General features: G+C 47.6%; 1 protein-coding gene across 4 annotated transcripts in view; it reads right to left on the minus strand.

The window, feature by feature from the left end:
- CEP89 (centrosomal protein 89) overlaps positions 1-21664 on the minus strand; it is a 97675-nt gene that overhangs the window by 55425 nt on the left and 20586 nt on the right. For all 4 annotated transcript variants that reach the window (XR_013410416.1, XR_013410417.1, XR_013410415.1 and 1 more), the window contains exons 5-9: positions 18585-18687; positions 9842-9870; positions 7332-7374; positions 2885-3103; positions 1193-1335 (exon numbers count right to left, since the gene is read on the minus strand). Coding sequence is in view for 1 of the 4 variants with exons in the window: in XM_077982058.1 (XP_077838184.1) it covers positions 1193-1335; positions 2885-3103; positions 7332-7374; positions 9842-9870; positions 18585-18687 (537 nt within the window). In the remaining 3 variants the exon portion in view is untranslated. The remainder of the gene's footprint in view (positions 1-1192; positions 1336-2884; positions 3104-7331; positions 7375-9841; positions 9871-18584; positions 18688-21664) is intronic.

Genomic DNA, 21664 nt, shown 5'->3' on the forward strand with positions numbered 1-21664 from the left:
GGTCTCAAATGCCTGATTTCAAATGATCCGCCCACCTCAGCCTCCCAAAGTGCTCGGATTACAGATGTGAGCTACCATGCCCAGCTGACATTTCTTGATTTAACAGAAGTGCTCTAAAATTGATTGTGGTGAGGGTTGCATGATTCTGTGACTACAATAAAAACCACTAAATGGTACACTTTTAAAATGGGTATGAATTGGATGCTACGTCAATTATATCTCAAAGCTGTTATTAAAAAAAAAAAAAAGTGAAATGTAAGCCCTCCTTCAAAAAGCAACTCAGAAGCCCATGAGGCCTGAACTCCCAGGAGCTGCGGGAGAACACCGTGTGCCTCCCCGCCCTCTACCCCTGCAAGAGCCCAGCCAGTAGTGCCTCCCTCTCCTGTATCCACAGTGTTGCTCACATCCTCATAGCCCCGAGCTCTGTAAGAGTAAGGACCTGAGCATTGGTTCATCTGGCACTCCTCCCAGCATCTCATGCAGTGACCTGCTCAGCGAGAGTGTGTGGAGTTGGACTCTGCAACTATCCTTAGAACTGAAAACTCTCCTTTCCTTTCCAAGTTCATGCACTGACAACAGCTGCAACTTCCAGGAACGTGACTGAGAAGGGAGCAGCCGACACAGACTTTCATTCTTTTACTTTTGTTATTTTTTTTTTTTTTTAATTTTCGAGACAGGGTCTTGCTCTGTCACCCAGGCTAGAGTGCAGTGGCGGCGTGATCTCAGCTCACTGCACCCTCGACCTCCCATGCTCAAGAGATCCTCTTTTCTCAGCCTCCTGAGTGGCTACAGGCATGCGCCACCACACTCAGCCAAGTTTTAAAAATCTTTTATTTGTAGAGACTAGGTCTCGCTATGTCGCGCAGGCTGGTCTCAAACTCCAGAGCTCAAGCAATTCTCCAGCCTTAGCCTCTGAAAGTGCTAGGATTACAGGCACGAGCCACCTCATCCAGCCTCTTTTACTTTGTATGCTTCTGTATTGTCTCAATGTTTTAGTCTTTATTGCCTTTATTATGGGGAAGAAGGGAGGGAAGAAGGCAAAAAACAGAATGGTTCTTAGAAACATTGTGCCTTGGACACAGCTTTTCTTACATCAAATTATAATAAATAAGAACCTCTCAAGATCGGAAATCAATTCAACAGTAAAGGCTAAAAAATCCAAAAAGCTGATTTTCACAATTGGAAACATTACCTCTTCCTTGGACAAATGCCTGAATTTTGTCTGATATCGACTGAGTTCTACATTCAAACGATGGACAGTCATTTTCAATCCATCATTTTCATCCACCAGTTCTTGAGCTTGTTTTCGCAGATAAAGTAATTCAGGTGCAGCAACTAGGGGAAAAAATTTAATATTATACTATAAGAAATAATGTCAGATTTATCCAGATTTTATTTAAATTGCAAATCATTTGCTTTTCCTCCCTCTTTCACTCTCAGAGGCAATGAACTGCGTGTGTGTGTGTCTGTGTGTGTATGTTGCGTCTATGTGTGTGTGTGAATAAAAGTTACAACATTTTTAAACACTGAATAGTTAACATTATATTGGAAGTTTGTGGAAGTCTTTGCATGTACAATAAAGTAAAATAAAAGTTTCAAGTTGGAAAGGAATAGTCATGTTTCAGATGACATAAAAATATGTGCTTTGAAAAATCATATAGAATACATGGAAAATGTATTACAGCTAATAACCTTCCCACATAATAGCAATGTCCTATTAGAAAACAAAACAGAAAATAGATCCCACAAGGTAACAGCACAAATAATATACAGTGTCTAAAAATAAATGTGCCTAAGATAAGAATTATGCAGGGTCTATATGAAAAAAACTGATACCACCTTACTTAAAGCTATATTATTAGTTTTATATAAATAGAAAAAGGTATAGAGAAAATATTGGTGAATATTTTTATAACTTTAGAGTTAAAAATGACTTAATGCCAAGGGTATAAGTCATAAAAGAAAAACATTTTATAGATTTAGCCCAATTATCAACAAACTAAGAAAATATTACACCTATGACAAAGGGATAAAATCTTTCATATGTAAGGAGTTCCTGCAAATCAATAAAAAGAAGTCAAGTGTCTCAATGTAAAGTGGGCAACTTGGCCATGCATAGTGGCTCATACCTATAATCCCAGCCCTTTGAGCAGCTAAGGAGGAAAAATCCTTGAGGTCAGGAGTTTGAGACCAGCCTGGGCAACACAACGAGGCCTCATTGCTATTAAAAAAAAGCTTAGCCAGGCATGATGGCGTTCACCATCAGGAGGCTGAGGTGGGAGGATCACTTGAGCCCAGGAGTTCAAGGTTATAGTGAGCTCTGATCACTCCACTGTAGTCCAACCTGGGTGAAAAGAGTAGGATGCTGTCTCTAAAAAATAAATAAATAAAGTGGATAGCTTTACGAAAGAAAAAGAAAATGACGTGCAAAGATATGAAAAAATATTCAGGTTCATCAATAATAAAAGAAATACAAATTAAATACTATTTCTTTTTTTAACCTATCAAATTAGCAAGGAAAATATAATCATTGATAAGTTTATGGTAAAGGAGGAATTTTTATATGCTTCTCTTGCAGATAAAAACTGAAGTGAAATATATGTAAGCTAAGCATCAAGTTCCAAAAGAAGTATTGGAATTTCTTTGTTTTATTTTTGTAAATTCAGCTTCTTTCCAACCTGAGGAATTTCTTTAGTGTAATAATGATATAGCAGATGAAATAAAATCTCAACAAACGTAAAGATAGTAACAAAAAAACCTGAAATATTACAGCATAAATTACCAACACAAATATCAACAAATATCATGACATAAAATATTAACTCTCAAAATAATTGAGTGAAGTCCTGCTCGTTCCTCTAATAAAGGCACTGTCCATCCCCACCTTCCTGTGACGACGCCTTCTCAGCCTCTTTGAGTTTTCTCTTCTCTTTTTCCATTCCTTTAAGTTTTAACTGTAGTTCTTTCATTGCTTGTTTCACTGTGTTTAGTTTAAGGGTAAGGCTTTGATTCGTATTGTTTAGGTGCATATTTTCTTCTTTTAATGCCTCAAACTTTTCTCTGGTTATTTCTGTATATCTTTGACGTGCTCTACCAGTTATATCTGAAAAGGTTCAGGGGAAAAGTTTTAAAATGTTAATTGATGTTGACAATGTTATATCAAAGTCACCTGACTTTGTTCCAAAAACCACATCAGGCCTGGTGCCATGTTCTTTGGTCCCTGGGAAGGGAGTGGCTTGTACAGGAAAGAGTAAGTCGCCTGGTGAGGTCACAGCAGGTGGCAGGAAGAGAAGTACTGAGGGGAGGCCAGAGAGGGAGGCCAGAGCTGCAGAAGGCCATGCCGATTACGATGTGGCGTGGTAGGTTCATCATGCAGGGCAGCAGGAGCCAGCAGGGCTTTTAGGCAGAGGTGTGAGAAGGAAGAGGCTCTGCTCTCGGGTGAATTCCTCAGGCCAGCAGGGAAGAAGGCAGGTTAGGATGAGGCACAGCCCAACAGCCAAGGGGCAGCACTAGAGTAAGGACAGAAAGAAAGTGACACGTGAGAGCAGGACTTAGGGGTTGGTAGCTGGCTGGGTGCGGGCAGTGAGAGAGAAGCAGACCCAGGATGACCGCCCAGGTCTGTGTCTGGCAGATGCTCCCCCAGATGAGGAGCACACTGTGAAGAGCAGGTGGGGACGGAAGACGAGGGGAGGCAGGCTCGGGCTGGGACACAGGCCCAGAGTCCCACGGGCAGCCTCTGCTGGGGAGACTGATGAGTCGCTGGCCTGTGGGCAGCACCTGAAGGCACCAGGGTGAGGAGAAAACAGACGTCACATAGGACCTTAAGAAGGAACAGCAAGAAAATAGGGTGGAAACCAGCGCTGCTCCACGGGGAGATGTGCTCCGAGAGGTCACAGGAGGTGAGGCTCCCATGGGCCCCTGGCCAGCGTACCTCCCAGGGGAGGGAGAGGCAGAAGCAGAGTTTCCACACAGGCAAGGGCAGGATGGCTGATGGCTCCAGAGAGCCTGGCCCGACCCCTGACACACACACATCCAATCCCTAACATGCGAAAGGTGAGGCTCAGAAATGGGAAACTCCACAGCTGCACGGAAACAAGGGAACCCTGAGAAATCCCAGAGAGAAAACAGTTGAGATGAGACTGAAGATGGACGCCACAGCCTGAAATGTGCCAAGAGAGGGCAGCTAGAAAATGGGGGGTGGCTCCAGGGATATGCCTTGCCCTGGTAGGAGTGGAGATACAAAGTGGCCTAGAAAGAGCCAATGAGGTTAGGCCTGGTGGCTCACATCTGCAATCCCAGCACTTTGGGAAGCTGAGGTAGGAAGACTGCTTGAGGCCAGGAGTTCGAGACCAGCCTGAGCAACATAGCAAGACCCCCATCTCTACAAAAATCAATCAATAAATAAAATTATACTTAAAAAGCAGCAGCTTGAAACAGCTGATGAGCTGTCGAGTTAGATAACCACAGTGGGAATAGCAAGGGGTTAACCCACCTGACCCAGGCAGCAATAGCAGAAATGTGTGCCCCTCCTCAGGCAGAACACACAGGCCCTGAGGGCAGAGAGGCAGGGCAGGCCAGGAGGCCGGAGAAAGCCAGGAGGAAGAGGGGTCCCCACGGATCCCAGCTGGCCTCACATCCTGCCCATCCCCATCAGTCGCTGGAGGCAGCAGTCGATACAGCTTGGCAGCCTGCTGGCTCTCTCTCTCCAGGCAGGGTGCAGTAAACAGAGAATCCCCATGTAAGCAGCATCCCCATGCGGGCCACAGGGAATCTCAGGGACCCCAACAGGCATCAAACAGCAGAGCCAGAGAAGCATCAATGGCAAGTGAGAGAGGAGAAGGGGCTGCAACACAAACCCTAAGGCTGGATGCGCAGTTATGACTTTCAGAGAGACGTAGTCAGTGTCTTACAGAAATCATGGACGTTAACATTTGATCAACAGCATAAACTGAAAGGATGGGCTGAGCCGCAGCATACACATCACGAAGAAGGAATGCAGGGCACAGAAGTTAGAGCCCCAGCAATCGCCCAGAATACAGCACTGAAAATGCTGAGATTGAAAGGGTGCAAATAAAGTCAATCTGACACGGAGGAGACTTAAAACAGGATTTTCAGAGGAGTGACGCTGATGGCAGCAGCGGCCCATCCAGAGTGGCCGCCGCACAGACTATCTAGAGCGGGGAGGCGTGGCCCAAGCCTCTTGCTCCATGGAGCAGGCAGGAGCCCCCCCTCCCTGGATGCCTCTGCAGCTGCCCAAGTCCGGCTGCAGACCCGAGAATCTGTGTTCTTGGGGGCCCAAGAAGGCCTCCCCAGCCCCCATAGGCTCGGAAGTGCCTGATTCCACTGCCTGGCTTCACCGCCCCTTCTGAGTTGGCAGGGCAGGAGCTCCCGGGGTGCTCCTACAGTCGCCCTCCCAGGTGCGGGACCTGGGTGTCTCTGCAGTCTGCACCCTCGGGGGCCTGGGAAGGCTCCCGTGTCCCCGCAGGCTCACAGGTGTTTGCTCTGGCTGCCTGGCCTCTCCCTGCTCCCGGAGCCTGCTCCAGTCTCGGAGCGGGGTTGGAGGGGTGTTGGAGCGGGGTTGAGGCTAAGCCTGGGCACTGTCACAGCCTGGCCGGGAGTGTGCACACTCAGGGCAGCACGGACACGACAGCACCCTGCCACCTCAGCCCCCTCCAGACTTTGGGCACCCATGAGCGCAAGAGGGAAAGACAAGGGGGTGGGGGTGAGGGTGGCTCTGCACTGGCCTGCAGGTGTCCCTTGGTGCGAACAGCCTGGGTGCCATGAACTGGGCAGCAGGAGGCAGACAGGCTCCTGGGCAGAAGCGGGCAGGTCCACGGTGAGTCCCCACCTTCAGGTCGGGGAGGGCCTGAAGGCTGGGGACTGGGTTGCCCATCCCATGGGACCATAGTAGGAACTTGTGGTGCCTTTTCCAGGCCCACCCATGGCCACCCATGGACCCACTGGTGCTCACTCCCTCCCTTCTGAGGCCCACAAAAGCCCTGGGCTTAGCCAGAGCAGAGCAGATGGGATGACCAGCTGCAGAGAGGAGTTACCCTCTCTGCTGATAGCTGGAGACATAAGAGGACCAGCAGCAGAGAGGAGCAACCTACTCCAGGGCCTCCTCTCTGCTAGGAGCTAGTCAGAATAACCAGCTGCAGAGAACAACCCTCTCCAGGGCTTCCTCTTTGCTGAGAGCTGCAGAGACAGTCGAACGACCTGCCTTCAGAGAGGAGCCACAGACTCCAGGGCCTCCTCTCTGCTGAGAGCTGAACGCTTGACGGGACGACCTGCCTACAAAGAGAAGCTACCCACTGCGGGTCTCCTCTGAACTGTCCTAACACTCAGTAAAGCTCCTCTTCATCTTGCTCACCCTCCACTTGTCTGCTTACCTCATTCTTCCTGGATGCAGGACAAGAACTCAGGCAAAGGCACACTGGCACCATAGACATTTCTGGCCAGAAAAGCGACACCCCAGAGATCTTGTAACAAGGTGGGACCTAATAGCAGAAATTATAACTTCCAGGCCGGGCGCGGTGGCTCAAGCCTGTAATCCCAGCACTTTGGGAGGCCGAGACGGGCGGATCATGAGGTCAGGAGATCGAGACCATCCTGGCTAACAAGGTGAAACCCCATCTCTACTAAAAATACAAAAAATTAGCCGGGCGTGGTGGCAGGCGCCTGTAGTCCCAGCTACTTGGGAGGCTGAGGCAGGAGAATGGCGTGAACCCGGGAGCTGGAGCTTGCAGTGAGCTGAGATCGCGCCACTGCACTCCAGCCTGGGCCACAGAGCCAGACTCGGTCTCAAAAAAAAAAAAAAAAAAAAAAAGAAATTATAACTTCCATTTTGGAAGCCACTGAAGCTCCCCAAACTGTTCAGTGGGGTGTAACCCATAAAGCATCACTGGACCTCTCCCTCTGCCTTCAGCCTCAGAGCAGAGCCCATAACTGCACCTGCCTGCCCAGCATGGATCCCAGTACATCATGGGTCCACTCCTCCCACCGGGATCCCAGCACATCCCACAGGTCCTCCTTCCACCCCCAGGATCCCATTACATCCCACAGGTCTACCTCCCTTCCCCCAGGATCCCAGCATATCCCACAGGTCCACGTCCCCCAAGGTGTAACCCCCAGCCTCCCAGGATCCAAATACATCCTGTATGGACACATGTCCACTACCCAGTGTTTGCACCCTCTCTTTTGAGGCAAGGGTGAAAGTTCAACAACTAATACAAGAAAAAGAAAACGTAATCTTTATTTTCAGATAAAATTAATCTGGATAGTCTCCAAAACAACAAGCTTTTCAATCATAATATAATTCAAAAGGCAAATACCTGGGGAGGGTGGAGGTTTCTCACGTAATGGAGGTTTTTCATCCTAGGAAAGAAAGAACGTAAGTGCAGAGCATTAGTGTTTTATAAAGTGGACACAGGCAGCTAGGTCATTAGACAGCAGGTATATAAGCATGCTTTATTTCCTTCATTTGGACTCCTGTTCTTTGTTTTAGCTTTCAAAACTTTAATATCTACTATTTCTTTTTTTCCTTTTTTAAGACAGGGTCTTACTCTGTCACCCAGGCTGGGGTGCATTGGTGTGATTGCAGCTCATTGCAGCCTCCAACTCCTAGGCTCATGCAATCCTCCTACCTCAGCTTCCCAAGTAGCTGGGATTACACATGGGCCATCAGAGCTAATTTTTTTTTTTTTTTTTGTAGAGATGGGGTCTCATTTATGTTGCCCAGGTTGGCCTTGAGCTCTTCGGCTCAAAGGATCCTCCTACCTTGGTCTCCCAACATGCTGGGATTACACTGTTTCTTATACCTGAATCTTAGACCTTAAATGTCTTCCCCTCTGGTGCGCTCTCTGAGGCTGTAAAGGAAGTCCTTCCTGAGCTTTCTTCCTGCCTTTCTATACTGAGTTCAGTGACTGTCTTTACAGGTAGATCCCGTGAGTAGCGGGCTGTGGGCTCACGTTTAAAAGCATGTGCTAGGTAGGGCTGCGAGTGCTGAGTGGAGATGCCCTCAGAAAACTCCAGCGAGGCCTCTTCTCACTGGGATGGGCAAAAAGGACCCCACCAACTGCAGGGAAGCACATTTGCAAAATGCTGAGAAAGGAACATTAACAAGATATTGCTTCGCAACCCCAAACCCAGAGGAAAGGGAAGGCTGTGAACTTTTGTTAATTTTTGCTTACATGCTGGTGTGATATTAAGTTTCTAATTTCTGCTGACGAAGTAGACAGGGTTATAAATTAACTCTCCAGAGAAATGTTTAATTTTTAAGTTCCTATAACATCGCACAATGAAAAACTTACGTTAGAACTATTTCCATGTTTGCAAATTAGTTATTAAAATTCTCAGGCCAGGCCAGGCACGGTGGCTCACCCCTGTAATCCCAGCACTTTAGGAGCCCGAGGCAGGTGGGATCACCTGAGGTTAGGAGTCCGAGACCAGACTGGCCAAAATGGTGAAATCCCATCTTCATTACAAATACAAAAATTGGCTGGGCGCAGTGGCTCACACCTGTAATCCCAGCACTTTGGGAGGGCGAGGCGGGTGGATCACGAGGTCAGGAGATCGAGACCATTTTGGCTAACACGGTGAAACCCCATCTCTACTAAAAATACAAAAAAAAAAAAAAAAAATTTGCCAGGCATGGTGGTAGGCGCCTGTAGTCCCAGCTACTCAGGAGGCTGAGACAGGAAAATGGCATGAACCTGTGAGGCGGAGCTTGCAGTGAGCCAAGATCACGCCACTGCACTCCAGCCTGGGTGACAGAGCAGGACTCTATTTAAAAAAAAAAAAAATTAGCTGGGTGTGGTGGCATGCACCTGTGATCCTAGCTACTCGGGAGGCTGAGGCAGGAGAATCACTTGAATCCAGGAGGCGAAGGTTGCAGTGAGCTGAGACTGCGCCACTGCACTCCAGCCTGGGTGACAGAGCAAGACTTCATTTCAAACAAAAAAATCTCAGGCTAGGCACATCACATCATGCCTGCAATCCCAGTGCCTTTGGGAGGCCAAGGCAGGAGGATGGCTTGAGCCCAAGAGCTTGAGACCATCCTGGGCAACATAACAAGAAGCCAACTCTAAAAAAAAATTTTTTTTAATTAGCCAGGAGTGGTGGCATGTGCCTATAGTCCCAGCTACTCAGGAGACTGAGGCAAAAGGATCACTTGATCCCAGGAGACTGAGGCTACAGTAAGGTATGATCACACTACTGCACTCCAGTCCAGGTCATGGAGGGAAATCCTGTCTCAAAAAATAATTTTTACAAAAGATAAAATTGTGTATTCAATATACATCCATTTTAATTATAAAATATTTCTAACACTTTAATACATTACTTTCATCATTAAACTATGGAAAATATCAATTTCCTCATGTTTTAAAAGTATTTAAGGCCAGGCACAGTGGCTCACACCTGTAATCCCAGCACTTTGGGAGGTCAAGGTGGGCGGATCACTTGAGCTCAGGAGTTTGAGACCAGCCTGGACAACATGGGGAAACCCTGTCTTTACCAAAAATACAAAAAATTAGCTGGGTGTGGTGGCATGCGTCTGTGATCCCAGTTACTCGGGAGACTGAGGTGGGAGGACCGCTTGAGCCTGGAAGACGGAGTCCACAGTGAGCTGAGATTGCACCACTGCACTCCAGCCTGGGCGACAGTGAGAGCTCCTTCTCAAAAACAAAAAAAAAAGAAAAGAAAAAAAGCATTTAAAAGAAATATTCGACAGGAAAGAACTCTTAAGGGAAGATTTATTTTTTACCCCAAAATCACCAAAGTTGTTGAAAATTTATGATGAAAACTACATTGAGAAAATCAGTTTTTTAAAAAATGATCTTACCTTTAAATTCAGAACAGAGTATTTACCATCTGATGAAAAACAAAAGACAGAGAAACTTTTAAAGTAGATAATGAAATACGACAACTCAGAAAAGTACAATCATAGAAATTCACCTTCCACAGAGGAGCTCGACAAGGCCTGGGAGAGGGATAAAATTCATAGGGTCACAGGGCAAATGGGTCCCAGAGCCAGGCAGGGACCTGACTCTAAATTGCCATCTTTCTCCCATACCCATTCCTGAGCACATCCGCGGCTCACGTGGCTGCAGAACTAAAGCCAAACTCTTCAGTGTCTCCAAGCCCTTCCCTTGCCAGGCTCCTCCTCTCCTTCCAACACCCCTTTCCACCACTTTCCACACATCTTCCCACGCCGGGCTCCTCCTCTCCTTCCAACACCCCTCCCGCCACTGTCCACACATCTTGCCGACCACACCCTGGATGGGCTACCCTCCCTAAATGCAGCATCCAACCTGTCAGAAGAATAGTTTTTCTTTGAAGCAAACTGTCTCAACGATAGAGAGGAAAATAAATCTCGCCCAGTTACTCATCTTCCATACATCTGTAATCCAGGTACCCTAGGAAGCAGGTGATCTTACACCCCAGTTTGCCTGTACACACTCATGCTGTGAAAAGTTGGACATCGAGTTGCTGTTTTTTGAGACGGAGTCTCACTCTGTCCCTCAGGTGGAGTACAGCGGTGCAATCTCGGCTCACTGCAACCTCTGCCTCCTAGGTTCAAACGATTCTCCTGCCTCGGCCTCCCAGTTAGCTGGGATTACAGGCATGGACCACGATGCCCAGCTAATTTTTGTATTTTTAGTAGAGACGGGGTTCCCCCATGTTGGCCAGGCTGGTCTTGAACTCCTGACCTCAGATGATCCACCCGCCTTGGCTTCCTTTGGATAACAGGCGTGAGCCACTGTGCCTGATCCTGAGTTGCTTTTAACTTTCTATTATTAATTTGCAGAGCAGAAATAACTGGCTGAAAATAAACTAGAAACACATGCAAAAAACAGGGGAAAGAACCCTACAGAATTCAGACAACAGAAGAAAATGCTAGAGATACATACAAGATTCTAAATCTACTTCTTGGTTGGGCGCGGTGGCTCACGCCTGTAATCCCAGCACTCTGGGAGGCTGAGGTGGGTGGATCACTTGAGGTCAGGAGTTTGAGACTAGCCTGGCCAACATGGTAAAACCCCATCTCTACTAAAAACACAAAAATTAGCTGGGTGGGGTGGTGCTTGCCTGTAATCCTAGCTACTTGGGAGGCTGAGGCAGGAGAAACTCTTGAGCTTGGGCGGCAGAGGTTACAGTGAGCCAAGACTGTACCATGACACTCTAGTCTGGGCAGCAGAGCAAGACATCATCTCTAAATAAATAAACAAACAAACAAACAAACAAATCTACTTCCTGATATATTCAAAATACCAATACTTAAACAACACATCACTGAAGGGCTCATTTTTGGCCAAAGTCATCTTGATCAGCGGTTTTTTTTTTTTTTTTGAGACGGAGTCTCGCTCTGTCGCCCAGGCTGGAGTGCAGTGGCCGCATCTCAGCTCACTGCAAGCTCCGCCTCCTGGGTCTACGCCATTCTCCTGCCTCAGCCTCCCGAGTAGCTGGGACTACAGGCGCCCGCCACCTCACCCGGCTAGTTTTTTGTATTTTTTAGTAGAGACGGGGTTTCACCGTATTAGCCAGGCTGGTCTCGATCTCCTGACCTTGCGATCCGCCCGTCTCGGCCTCCCAAAGTGCTGGGATTACAGGCTTGAGCCACCGCGCCCGGCCGATCAGCTGTTTTTAACCAAACTGCTTTCAGTCAAACATTCAGGGGCAGCCTGGACTGCTCTCCTACTTGGACACCTACTTGGACACCAGGAGTTTGAGACCAGTCTGGGCAACAGAGCAAAACCCTGTCTCTACAAAAAATACCAAATTAGCCAGGTGTGGTGGAACACACCTGCAGTCCCAGCTACTCGGGAGGCTGAGCAGCCTGGACTGCTTTCCTACTTGGATCCTACCCTGTCCTTCTGAGTTCAGCCTGATGAACCTCCTCCCCCTACCACCTTCCCTAACTGGCAGACAACAACCTCTACTGCCCACCTTAGCACCCCACACTACGATTTGCAATCTGCACCTCCTCCTCTGCAGCTGCGATGCGAGGGGAAAGGCCTGTGGCTCTGTCATCTCTGACACATGGCCGGCACTGAACCAGTTTCCAATAAGCAAATGTTTAAAGTGATACAACAAGAAAAAAATTATATTTTTAATAACACCTTTACAATAGTCTTGATTTGGTATCCCACAATGCTACCTCAGACCTGACTGCTTTCATATTTAATGGAGTCTTCTATACTCTCCTTAAATTCTTCACAAAATAAAATTGCAGGAGCAGGGAGTTACATGAAATAGAATGGCAAAAGGTTGACAGCTGGCTGGCCACACTGGCACATGCCTGTAGCCCCAGCACTTTGGGAGGCCGAGGCAGGCAGATTGGTTGAACCCAGGAATTTGAGACCAGCCTGGGCAACAGAGCAAAACCCTGTCTCTACAAAAAATGCCAAATTAGCCAGGTGTGGTGGAACGCACCTGCAGTCCCAGCTACTCGGGAGGCTGAGGCAGGAGAATCATTCGAGCCTGGGAGGCAGAGGTTACAGTGAGCTGAGATCACACCACCGCACTCCAGCCTGGGTGACAGAGAGTGACCCTGCCTCAAAAAAACAAGAAAATTGTTGACAGCTATAGAAGCGGGGAGATGCATAGATGGATAGGTGGGAGTTCATTTTACTTGTCTCTCTACTTTTGTACACGTTAAAAATGATCACAATAAAAAGTTTTTCAAGGGCAATTCAATTTTCCCAAAGGAACTCATGCTATTTTATCTTAGTCATCAACTTTTCAGAAAAAGAATCCGATAAAGATTAAACTTACAATTTACAGCATCCCAAATTCACATTGGTATTTAATGTACATTTAATGTATACGCAGTTCACTCGGTTCTGTGAATCTATTGTGTCCCCTTTTCTTATTTATCATTTCTCAAACAGATTTCCAGAGTCCTCACCCTCCTCATTTCTATTACCTATAAGGGTGAAGGGGGTACACATAAAATAACAGCAAAAGGCTTCAATACTGGGCGTACTCCTACTGTGTACAAGGTGTCATGCTGGGTACTATCCCAGTTTTTTTTTTTTTATACAGGGTCTCACTCTGTCACCCAGGCTAGAGTGCAGTGGTGGAAACTGCACCACAGCCTCAACCTGTCGGGCTCAAGCAGTCTTCCTGCCTCAGCCTCCAGCTGCTGGGTGCAAATGATCTTCCTGCCTCAGCCGCCAGCTGCTGGGTGTAAATGATCTTCCTGCCTTAGCCTCCAGCTGCCAGCTCAAATTATCTTCCTGCATCAGCCTCCAGCTGCCAGGCTCAAGCGATCTTCCTGCCTCAGCCTCCAGCTGCTGGGTGTAAATGATCTTCCTGCATCAGCCTCCAGCTGCCAGGCTCAAGCGATCTTCCTGCCTCAGCCTCCAGCTGCTGGGCTCAAGTGATCTTCCTGCCTCAGCCTCCAGAGTAGCTAGGACTACAGGTGCGTGCCATTATGCTGGCTAATTTTTAAAATTTTTGTAGAAACAGGGTCTCCCTATGTTGCCCAGGCTGGTCTCAAACTCCTGAGCTCAAGCAATCCTCCTGCTTTAGCCTCCTCAAGTGCTGGGATCACAGGCCTGAGCCACTGTGCCTGGCCCTATTCCAATCTCTATAGAAAGAAAATTCACATGACATGAACACATTCTTGCTGTCAAAAATTTTAATGATACAGATAAATCAAAATTCACCCATGAACATAATCCCTCAAAACCTTCCCCTCTCCAGAGGTAACCATGGTGATCAACTGGGTATGGTTCTTTTCAGATATACTTGAGCATATAAGGATGTAGTGGTTCATGCCTGTAATCCAAACACTGTGGGAGGCCGAGGTGGGAGGATGGTTCAAGCCCAGGAGGTAGAGGCTGTAGTGAGTTATGATCACACCACTGTACTCCAGCCTGGGTCACAGAGCAAGATCCTGTCTCAAAAAAAAGAGTCAAAGCCCACAACTTCCCCACGTTTCACATGCCTACATATAAGAGACATTAGGCAGTGGGGAGGGAGAGTAGCGTGTACACAGGTCCAGTGGCAGGAAGGAACACCACAGAGCTGAGGAAATAAAAGACCAGCAGAGTAGCTGGAGAGCAGTCAGCAGGGGCCAGGGCTGACAGGCCATGCAGGTGGTGGGAAACCATGGAAGAGACCCAATTCAAAAGGGTCTGCGGTACGTGAGGGTGTGAGGGGATGCATGTGGGGGTCCACGGACATGCAAGGGGACACTACCAGCTTTATGCTTTGAAAAGATGGCTCTGGGCCAGATGAGGTGTCTCATGCCTGTAATCCCAGCACTTTGGGAGACCAAGGCAGGTTGAATGTTTGAGCCCAGGAGTTCAAGGACAGCCTGGGCAACATAGTGAAACCCTGTGTCTAACAAAATACAAAAATTAGCCAGGCATGATGATGCACACCTGTAATCCCAGCTATTCAGGAGGCTGAGGTGGGAGGATCAATTGAACTCAGGTTGAGGTTGCAGTGAGCCGTGATCATACCACTGTACTCCAGCCTGGGCAACAGAGTGAGACCCTGTTGAAAAAAAAAAAGACTGTTCTGGCTGAGGGGATGAATGAATGAAGTTAAACAGTTACATGGCATAGAAGCTGGGAGAGGAAACCTGGGCACAGCACACAATGAATGATATCAAACTGGGGAGCAGGCTGTGAATACTTTGAAGAGTAAAGGGCCTAGACTGAGGAGATGACAGGGTGGGGGGTGGGGCGCCCAGGAAGGCGGGAGGAAACAAGATGCCCCGAGCCCAGGGAGAAGGTATGTTAACCACGTGGTATGCTACTGAGACGTCATCAGAAGAAGCCAGAAAACCACCCGGCGCACTTAACTACATGAAGGTCTCTGGTCCAGTGGCGCGATGGAGAGGGAAGCCAACCTGGAGAGGTTTGAGGAGACGTGGAGAGGGAGAAGGCCTGGAGAGGTGTATCACTTGACAAAGCGGGCTGTTGAGGAGGAGAAGGAGGAAGTACTAGCAAGAGGGGACTGTGGGATCAAATAAGGGTCTGCAAAGAATCTAGGGAAGGGGAACAGCGTCCACGAGCATGAATTTGGCAGTTCTGACCAAGGGCACGAGGGCCTTGCCCAAAGTGTGTTTGGTCTTCTTGGCAGGGGTCTCGCTAGAGTGCAGAGCGATGCATCAGGTGATCAAAGCTTCAGGCTTTAGACACTAATTATCACTAGCACTGATGGAAGCCACTGCACTTCACATGCATCACTTCATTTATGAGAGAGACACTCTCAGATTGAGAAGATGAGGTAAGCAACTTAGCCACGCCTGGAAATGACAGTCAAAGACCAAACCACCAAAAGCCAGGGCTCCTCACGTGTTGTCCAAGGATCACCCACATCAGACTCCTCTGTGTACTTGTGAAAAGTACAGACCCTTCCAGACCAGTCTGACCAACACAGAGAAACCCCATCTCTACAAAAATACAAAATGAGCTGGGCGTGGTGGCACATGCCTGTAATCCCAGCTACTCTGGAGGCTGAGGCAGGAGAATGGCTTGAATCCAGGAGGCGGAGGTTGTGGTGAGCCAAGATCGCACCATTGCACTCCAGCCTGGGCAACAAGAGCAAAACTCCATTTCAAAAAAAAAAAAAAAAAGTACAGACCCTTGGGCCCAGCCCTGAGCCACTAAATTAGAGTTTGGGGTTTGGGGTTTTTCAGAAGTATGCAGGGGCTTTTAGTGCCCACCACAAACCAGGCATCACTGCAGAAGCTGCAATCCCTCCCAACCAACACCTGTGTACCAAGTGCACATTCCCAAGTATGTGGGTGGCCACTGCGTCTCATCTCCAAATCTACCTTCATGGCCGGCTCATGTTACTGCAGCATTTCCACCCAGCCAGTTGGCACCAAGGAAGGCTTCCTCTGTAGGGGGCGCTGGAGAGACACTGGAGGAGCCGGGACTTTGCTTTCCTATTCCAGCTTCCTCTGGCTCTTCCTTCCATGCATTAATTTCTTTTTTTAATTTCTGTTTTTTAGAGTCCGAGGGTCTCACTATATTACCCAGGCTGGATTCGAACTCCTGGGCTCAAGTAATCTTCCTGCCTTGGCCTCCCCAGTAGCTGAGATTACAAGTGGGATTACATGGGCAGATCCTTTCTTTTTAATTTTTTGGGTGGCCAGCAACATGCAGTACCTCCCCATGGTGGCTTCTCCTGGCCCCCTATCCCAGTGAGTTTCATTACGGCAGCCCCTCAGCAAACTTCCTGGCCACCCAGCAGGCCACAGCTACGTCCTCTCCAGGAAGGTGTGGATCTTGGTTCTGGCTGGGGCTTCTCCAGAGCTGAAGGCTGAAGGCTGGAGACTTTGCGTCAGCCCTAGGGACAGTGGCTGCCCCCTTGAGCTGCTATTCCTGAATTCTTGAGTATTGTCTTTTACTCCTTAGTAGGCAATCCTGTTATTATTATTATTATTTTTTAGAGACAGGGTCTCACTCTGTCACCTAGGCTGGAGTGCAGTGGCACTATCACATCTCACTGCAGCCTTGACCGCCTTCCTGGGCTCACGTGATCCTCCCATCTCAACCTCCTGCATAGCTGGGATTACAGGTGTGAGCCACCACGCCCAGTCCCCAAACCTGTTATAATTAATAATTCTTTATAGTAAATTTGCCCTCTTCAAGTCACTGTGTGTGTTCTGACTCCTGATTGGACCTTGACTGATATATGCTACATCGGGCCACACAATGCAGATGTTAGACAAGGCAGGCGAGAACCAAATATGGGGACATAGGAAGACATTTGGCATGTGTTGTGAGACGAAAGAAAGGTAACAAAACAGCGTGCACATTATATACATACATGCTCTAAATTATTAAAAATGTTATCTGTGGGGGCATAATTAAGTGTGTTTAGCCTTATGATATGGCCTGGCTGTGTCCCCACTCACATCTCATCTTGAACTGTAGCTCCCATAATTCCCACCTATTGTGGGAGGGACCCAGTGGGAGATAACTGAATCATGGGGCGGTTTCCCCCATACTGTTCTCATGGTAGTGAATAAGTCTCACGAGATCTGATGGTTTTATAAGGGGAAACCCCTTTCTCTTGGTTCTCATTCCCTCATCTGCCGCCATGTAAGACGTGCTTTTCACCTTCTGCCATGATTGTGAGGCCTCCCCAGCCACGTGGAACTGTGAGTCCATTAAACCTCTTTTTCTTGATAAGTTACCCAGTCTCGGGTATGTCTTTATCAGCAGCGTGAAAACGGACTAATGCACTTTATATATTTATGTATTTTTTTTTTACAGTAAGACAGTATTACTTTTGTAATTTAAAAACAGATGCACCTTTTACTAAATCTAATACTTTAAAAATATGCCAACTGACCAACAGGTGTTTTCTGGCCCCAGGATTATGAGGCTGACGTTCTGTGTTCCCTGAGAAATGATTTACAGAAATGTTTCCCTGAGCCCGAGCAACTCTGGGGCTGCTGATAAAGCAATTATTGGTTGTTCACTCGATGCCTGGCTCTCCTTTCTCAAATGTGAACCACCTCTTAGGAAACCGAAAACTTGTCCCTACCTTTGCTATAACATGCTGAATTCTCTCATTGTGATAATCAAATAGATATATGTCCACACACTCATTCACCCAACAGATCTTTCCTGGTGGGCCACTGTGGGCCAGGTCTTTCCCCAAGCACTGGGACTAGGGAGACCCTATCCTACCCCTATCTCTATTGCTTAAGCCCAGGAGTTCAAGACCAGCCTAGCTAACATAGCAAAAAAAAAAAAAAAAGCACCTTGTACTTTAAAAACAACCTAATATCCAGAAGCAATTGACTGTGGAATAACTTGTTTTCTTTTCTTTTTTTTTTTTTTTTTTTTGAGATGGGGTTTCACTCTGTCACTCAGGCTGGAGTACAATGGCACAATCTCAGCTCACTGCAGCCCTTGCCTCCAGGGCTCAAGCGATCCTCCCACCTCAGCCTCAAGAGTAGCTAGGACCACAGGCACATGCCACCATGCCTGGCTACTATTTTGTATTCTGGTAGAGATGGGATGTCCATTTTTTGTAGAGAGTGTCTCACTATGTTGCCCAACCTGGTCTCAAACTCCTAAGCTCAAGAGATCTACCTGCCTTGGCCTCGCAAAGTACTGGGATTACAGGAGTGAGCCACCACACCCAGCCTTATTTTCTTGAGACAGGGTCTCACTCTGTCACCCAGACTGGAGTGCAATGGTGCAATCACGGCTTGCTGCAGCCTTGACCTTCCGAGCTCAAGTGATCCTCCCACCTCGTCCTTCTAAGTAGGTGGGACTATAGGCGTGCACCCCCTTGCCAGGCTACTGTTTTTAGTTTTACTTTTTGTAGAGATGAGGTCTCCCTGTGTTGCCCAGGCTGCTTTCAAATTCTTGAGCTCAAGGGATCCTCCAGCCTTGGTCTCCCAAAGAGCTGGCATGAGCCACCACACCTGGACCCTCATTTTCAATAAAAAATAAACTTCAATTATATTCCTAGTTAAAATCACAGTGCTACAGCCTGAAGGGGCAATGGGTATGTTTTCCTAAAAATAAGCAATATTCATTAAGAAAAGATGTTCTTATATTTTATGAAAATTGTGGGATTTGTTTGTTTGTTTGTTTTACCTTTTTGTTGTATCCGCTGTGGTGTAGGAGGAGAGCCTGGAAACTCATCTTGATCAGAAACATTTTCATCATCTTCACTGTCCACCTCATGTAACAATGGCACCTTTTTGTTATAAAAGACAAAGGAGGAAAGAAATGAGAAATGTCCTTCTAACAAATTCCAATGTCTTCTTTCAAACCTTCCCCACTGGGAGCTCCCTCCATGGGCACTTCAGCTACTTTTCTTAGTGACACACAAAAGGGCTACATCAGGTATGGCTGGATGACATTTCCAGGCCCTCAGGAAAAGCCTGGGGGGCAAAGGCAACACCATTCAAGTTACGCCAAGGCCATTGAGAGCTCCATATCCCAGCCATGTTGCCAGGGCAGCTTCCCTTCCTCATCCCTGCCAGGGACCACCCAATACCACTCCATGCTGGCACTGACACCATGTTACTAATTTCCCCCTACGCCTTTTTGTTGAGACAGGGTCTCCCTCTGTCACCCAAGCTGCAGCACAGTGGTGTGATCACAGCTCATTACAACCTTGACTTCCCACATGCAAGCGATCCTCCCACTTCAGCCCCCGGAGTAGCTGGGACCACAGGCATGCACCACCACACCCAGCTAATTTTTTTTTATTTTTTGTACAGACAGGGTCTCCTTTTGTTGCCCAGGCTGGTCTCAAACTCCTGGGCCCATGCGATCCTCCTGCCTCAGCCTCCCGAAGTGCAGGGATTACAGACGACAGCCACTGCACCCAGGCTGTGTTAATAATTTCTATGTGGGACAAGCAGTGCTGACCTCCCCTGGGAGGACTCTCACTGAAGCCTGCTATGTTCACCAATTATGTAAGTCCACTACAAATTTCATTTACTGAGGGACTCCCCTCTACTGTCTGAGAGTAGCTCCTACATAGGTAACCATTCATGTTAGCTATATAGGAGCTACTGAAATTTTGTTTCATCCCAACATGGCAGGGACACAGAGTTGTCCTTCAGAGAGGGCCATGGGCCAGGAATGGGACCTGCTGCTGATGAGGAGGAGACATTCCCATTGGCAGGAGCCTGGGGGTAGGAACAGAGGCTGCCAAGGAGGAAGAGAAAGAACAGTGAAACAGGTTTTTCTTTTTCTTTTTTTAAGACATGGTCTCACCCTGTCACCCAGGCTGGAATGCAGTGGCGCAGTCATGGCTCGCAGCAGCCTTTACCTCCTGGGCTCAAGCAATCCTCCACCTCAGCCTCCCAAGCAGCTAGGACTACAATCGCATGCCACCATACCCAGCTAATTTTTAAATTTTTTGTAGAGATGGGGTCTCAGTATGTTGTCCAGGCTGGTCTCGAACTTCTGGCCTCAAGCGATCCTCCTGCCTCAGCCTCCCAAAGGGCTGGGATTACAGGCATGTAGTAAACTTTCCCTCTTCAAGTCACTGTGTGTGTTCTGACTCCTGATTGGACCTTGACTGATATATGCTACATCAGGCCACACAATGCAGATGTTAGACAAGGCAAGAGAGAACCAAATTTGGGGACGTAGGAAGACATTTGGCATGTGTTGTGAGACGAAAGAAAGGTAACAAAACAGCGTGCACATTATATACATACATGCTCTAAATTGTTAAAAATCTTATCTGTGGGGGCACAATTAAGTGTGTTTAGCCTTATGATATGGTCTGGCTGTGCACTCAGCCTGGACCAGGGGTTATGTGGTGAACTGTGACTGGCGCTGTCTGGGTGGGCTGCCCTTTGGCTCTCCTGATTCTTCAGTAAAATCTTGCTTTTGTGATCAGTTTGGCTTAGCTGGGCTGCACTGCAGGCAATGGAAGGGCTGTCCCTGGGGCTGACAAGGAGGTGGTGGCAGGGACCAGCAAGACGCCCATGAGAAGGGGCATTTCAGAGTAAGAGCTAAGGCTGCTAGGTCCACCTGTCTCTGTGGACATGGTTCCAAGGTGACCTGGCTCAAGAGAAGCAAACAGGTCACCCAAGCTACTCATCATTTGAAGAAAGAAAAAGTAAATGACCCCGCACTTTTTTTTTTAATAGAGACAGGATCTCACTATGGTGTCCAGGCCAGTCTTGAACTCCTGTCCTCAAATGATCCTCCCACCTCCACCTCCCAAAGTGGTGGGATTACAGGCATGAGCCACTGCCCACGGCCGACCTCAAACTTTTTTTATCTCCCAGGAACAAACTTCCTTGTTCAACCTGTCAAAAATATATTAAGTGACTCACTACTCTCAAGGAAATGTGAAATGGATAAGATGACTTAAAAAATATTAGGGGTCAGGCGCGGTGGCTCACGGATTCCAGCACTTTGGGAGGCCGAGGTGGGTAGATGATCTGAGGTTAGGAGTTCAAGACCAGCCTGACCAACATGGAGAAACCTCGTCTCTACTAAAAGTACAAAATTAGCCGGGCGTGGTGGCGCATGCCTGTAATCCCAGCTACTCAGGAGGCTGAGGCAGGAAAACTGCTTGAACCCAGGAGGCGGAGGTTGCAGTGAGCCAAGATGGCACCATTGTACTCCAGCCTGGGCAATAAGAGGGAAACTCTGCCTCCCTCCCCCTACAAAAAAAGTGTTAAGAAGATGCCCAATATGGACAACTGTTTGGCAGTATCTACTGGTACTAAAGCTGATGGTACATATGCCCTATGACCATACACATGCCATTTCTCAGTATACACCCACCAGAAATACACAAATATGTACATCAAGGGACACATCCCCAAATGTTCACAGCAGCACTATTCCTAAGAGTCCCAAACTGGAACCAATCAAGTCTCTGTCATCAGTAAAACGAATAACTGAGTGGTACGGTTGCACAGTAAAATATACAGCAATGAGAACGAACCAGCCCCTGCTATACACAATAACTGAAGACTCCCAAACTCCAAATAATGCATACCGTCCAATTAAGACCATGTAAATTTTCAGAATAGGCAAAGCTAATATCAGATTATTTTTAAAGATTAAAGCTAATCTTGGCAATGGTTAACTCTGTGGGAAGCAGTAAGTGACTAAGAAGAAGGGGGATTTCTAGGGTACAAGTAATTTTTTTTAATCTGAGTGGTGGCTACTTTTTGAAAATTTATCGAAATATA

Source organism: Macaca mulatta, chromosome 19, assembly GCF_049350105.2.
Source record: "Macaca mulatta isolate MMU2019108-1 chromosome 19, T2T-MMU8v2.0, whole genome shotgun sequence".
Classification (NCBI taxonomy): Eukaryota; Metazoa; Chordata; class Mammalia; order Primates; family Cercopithecidae; genus Macaca; species Macaca mulatta.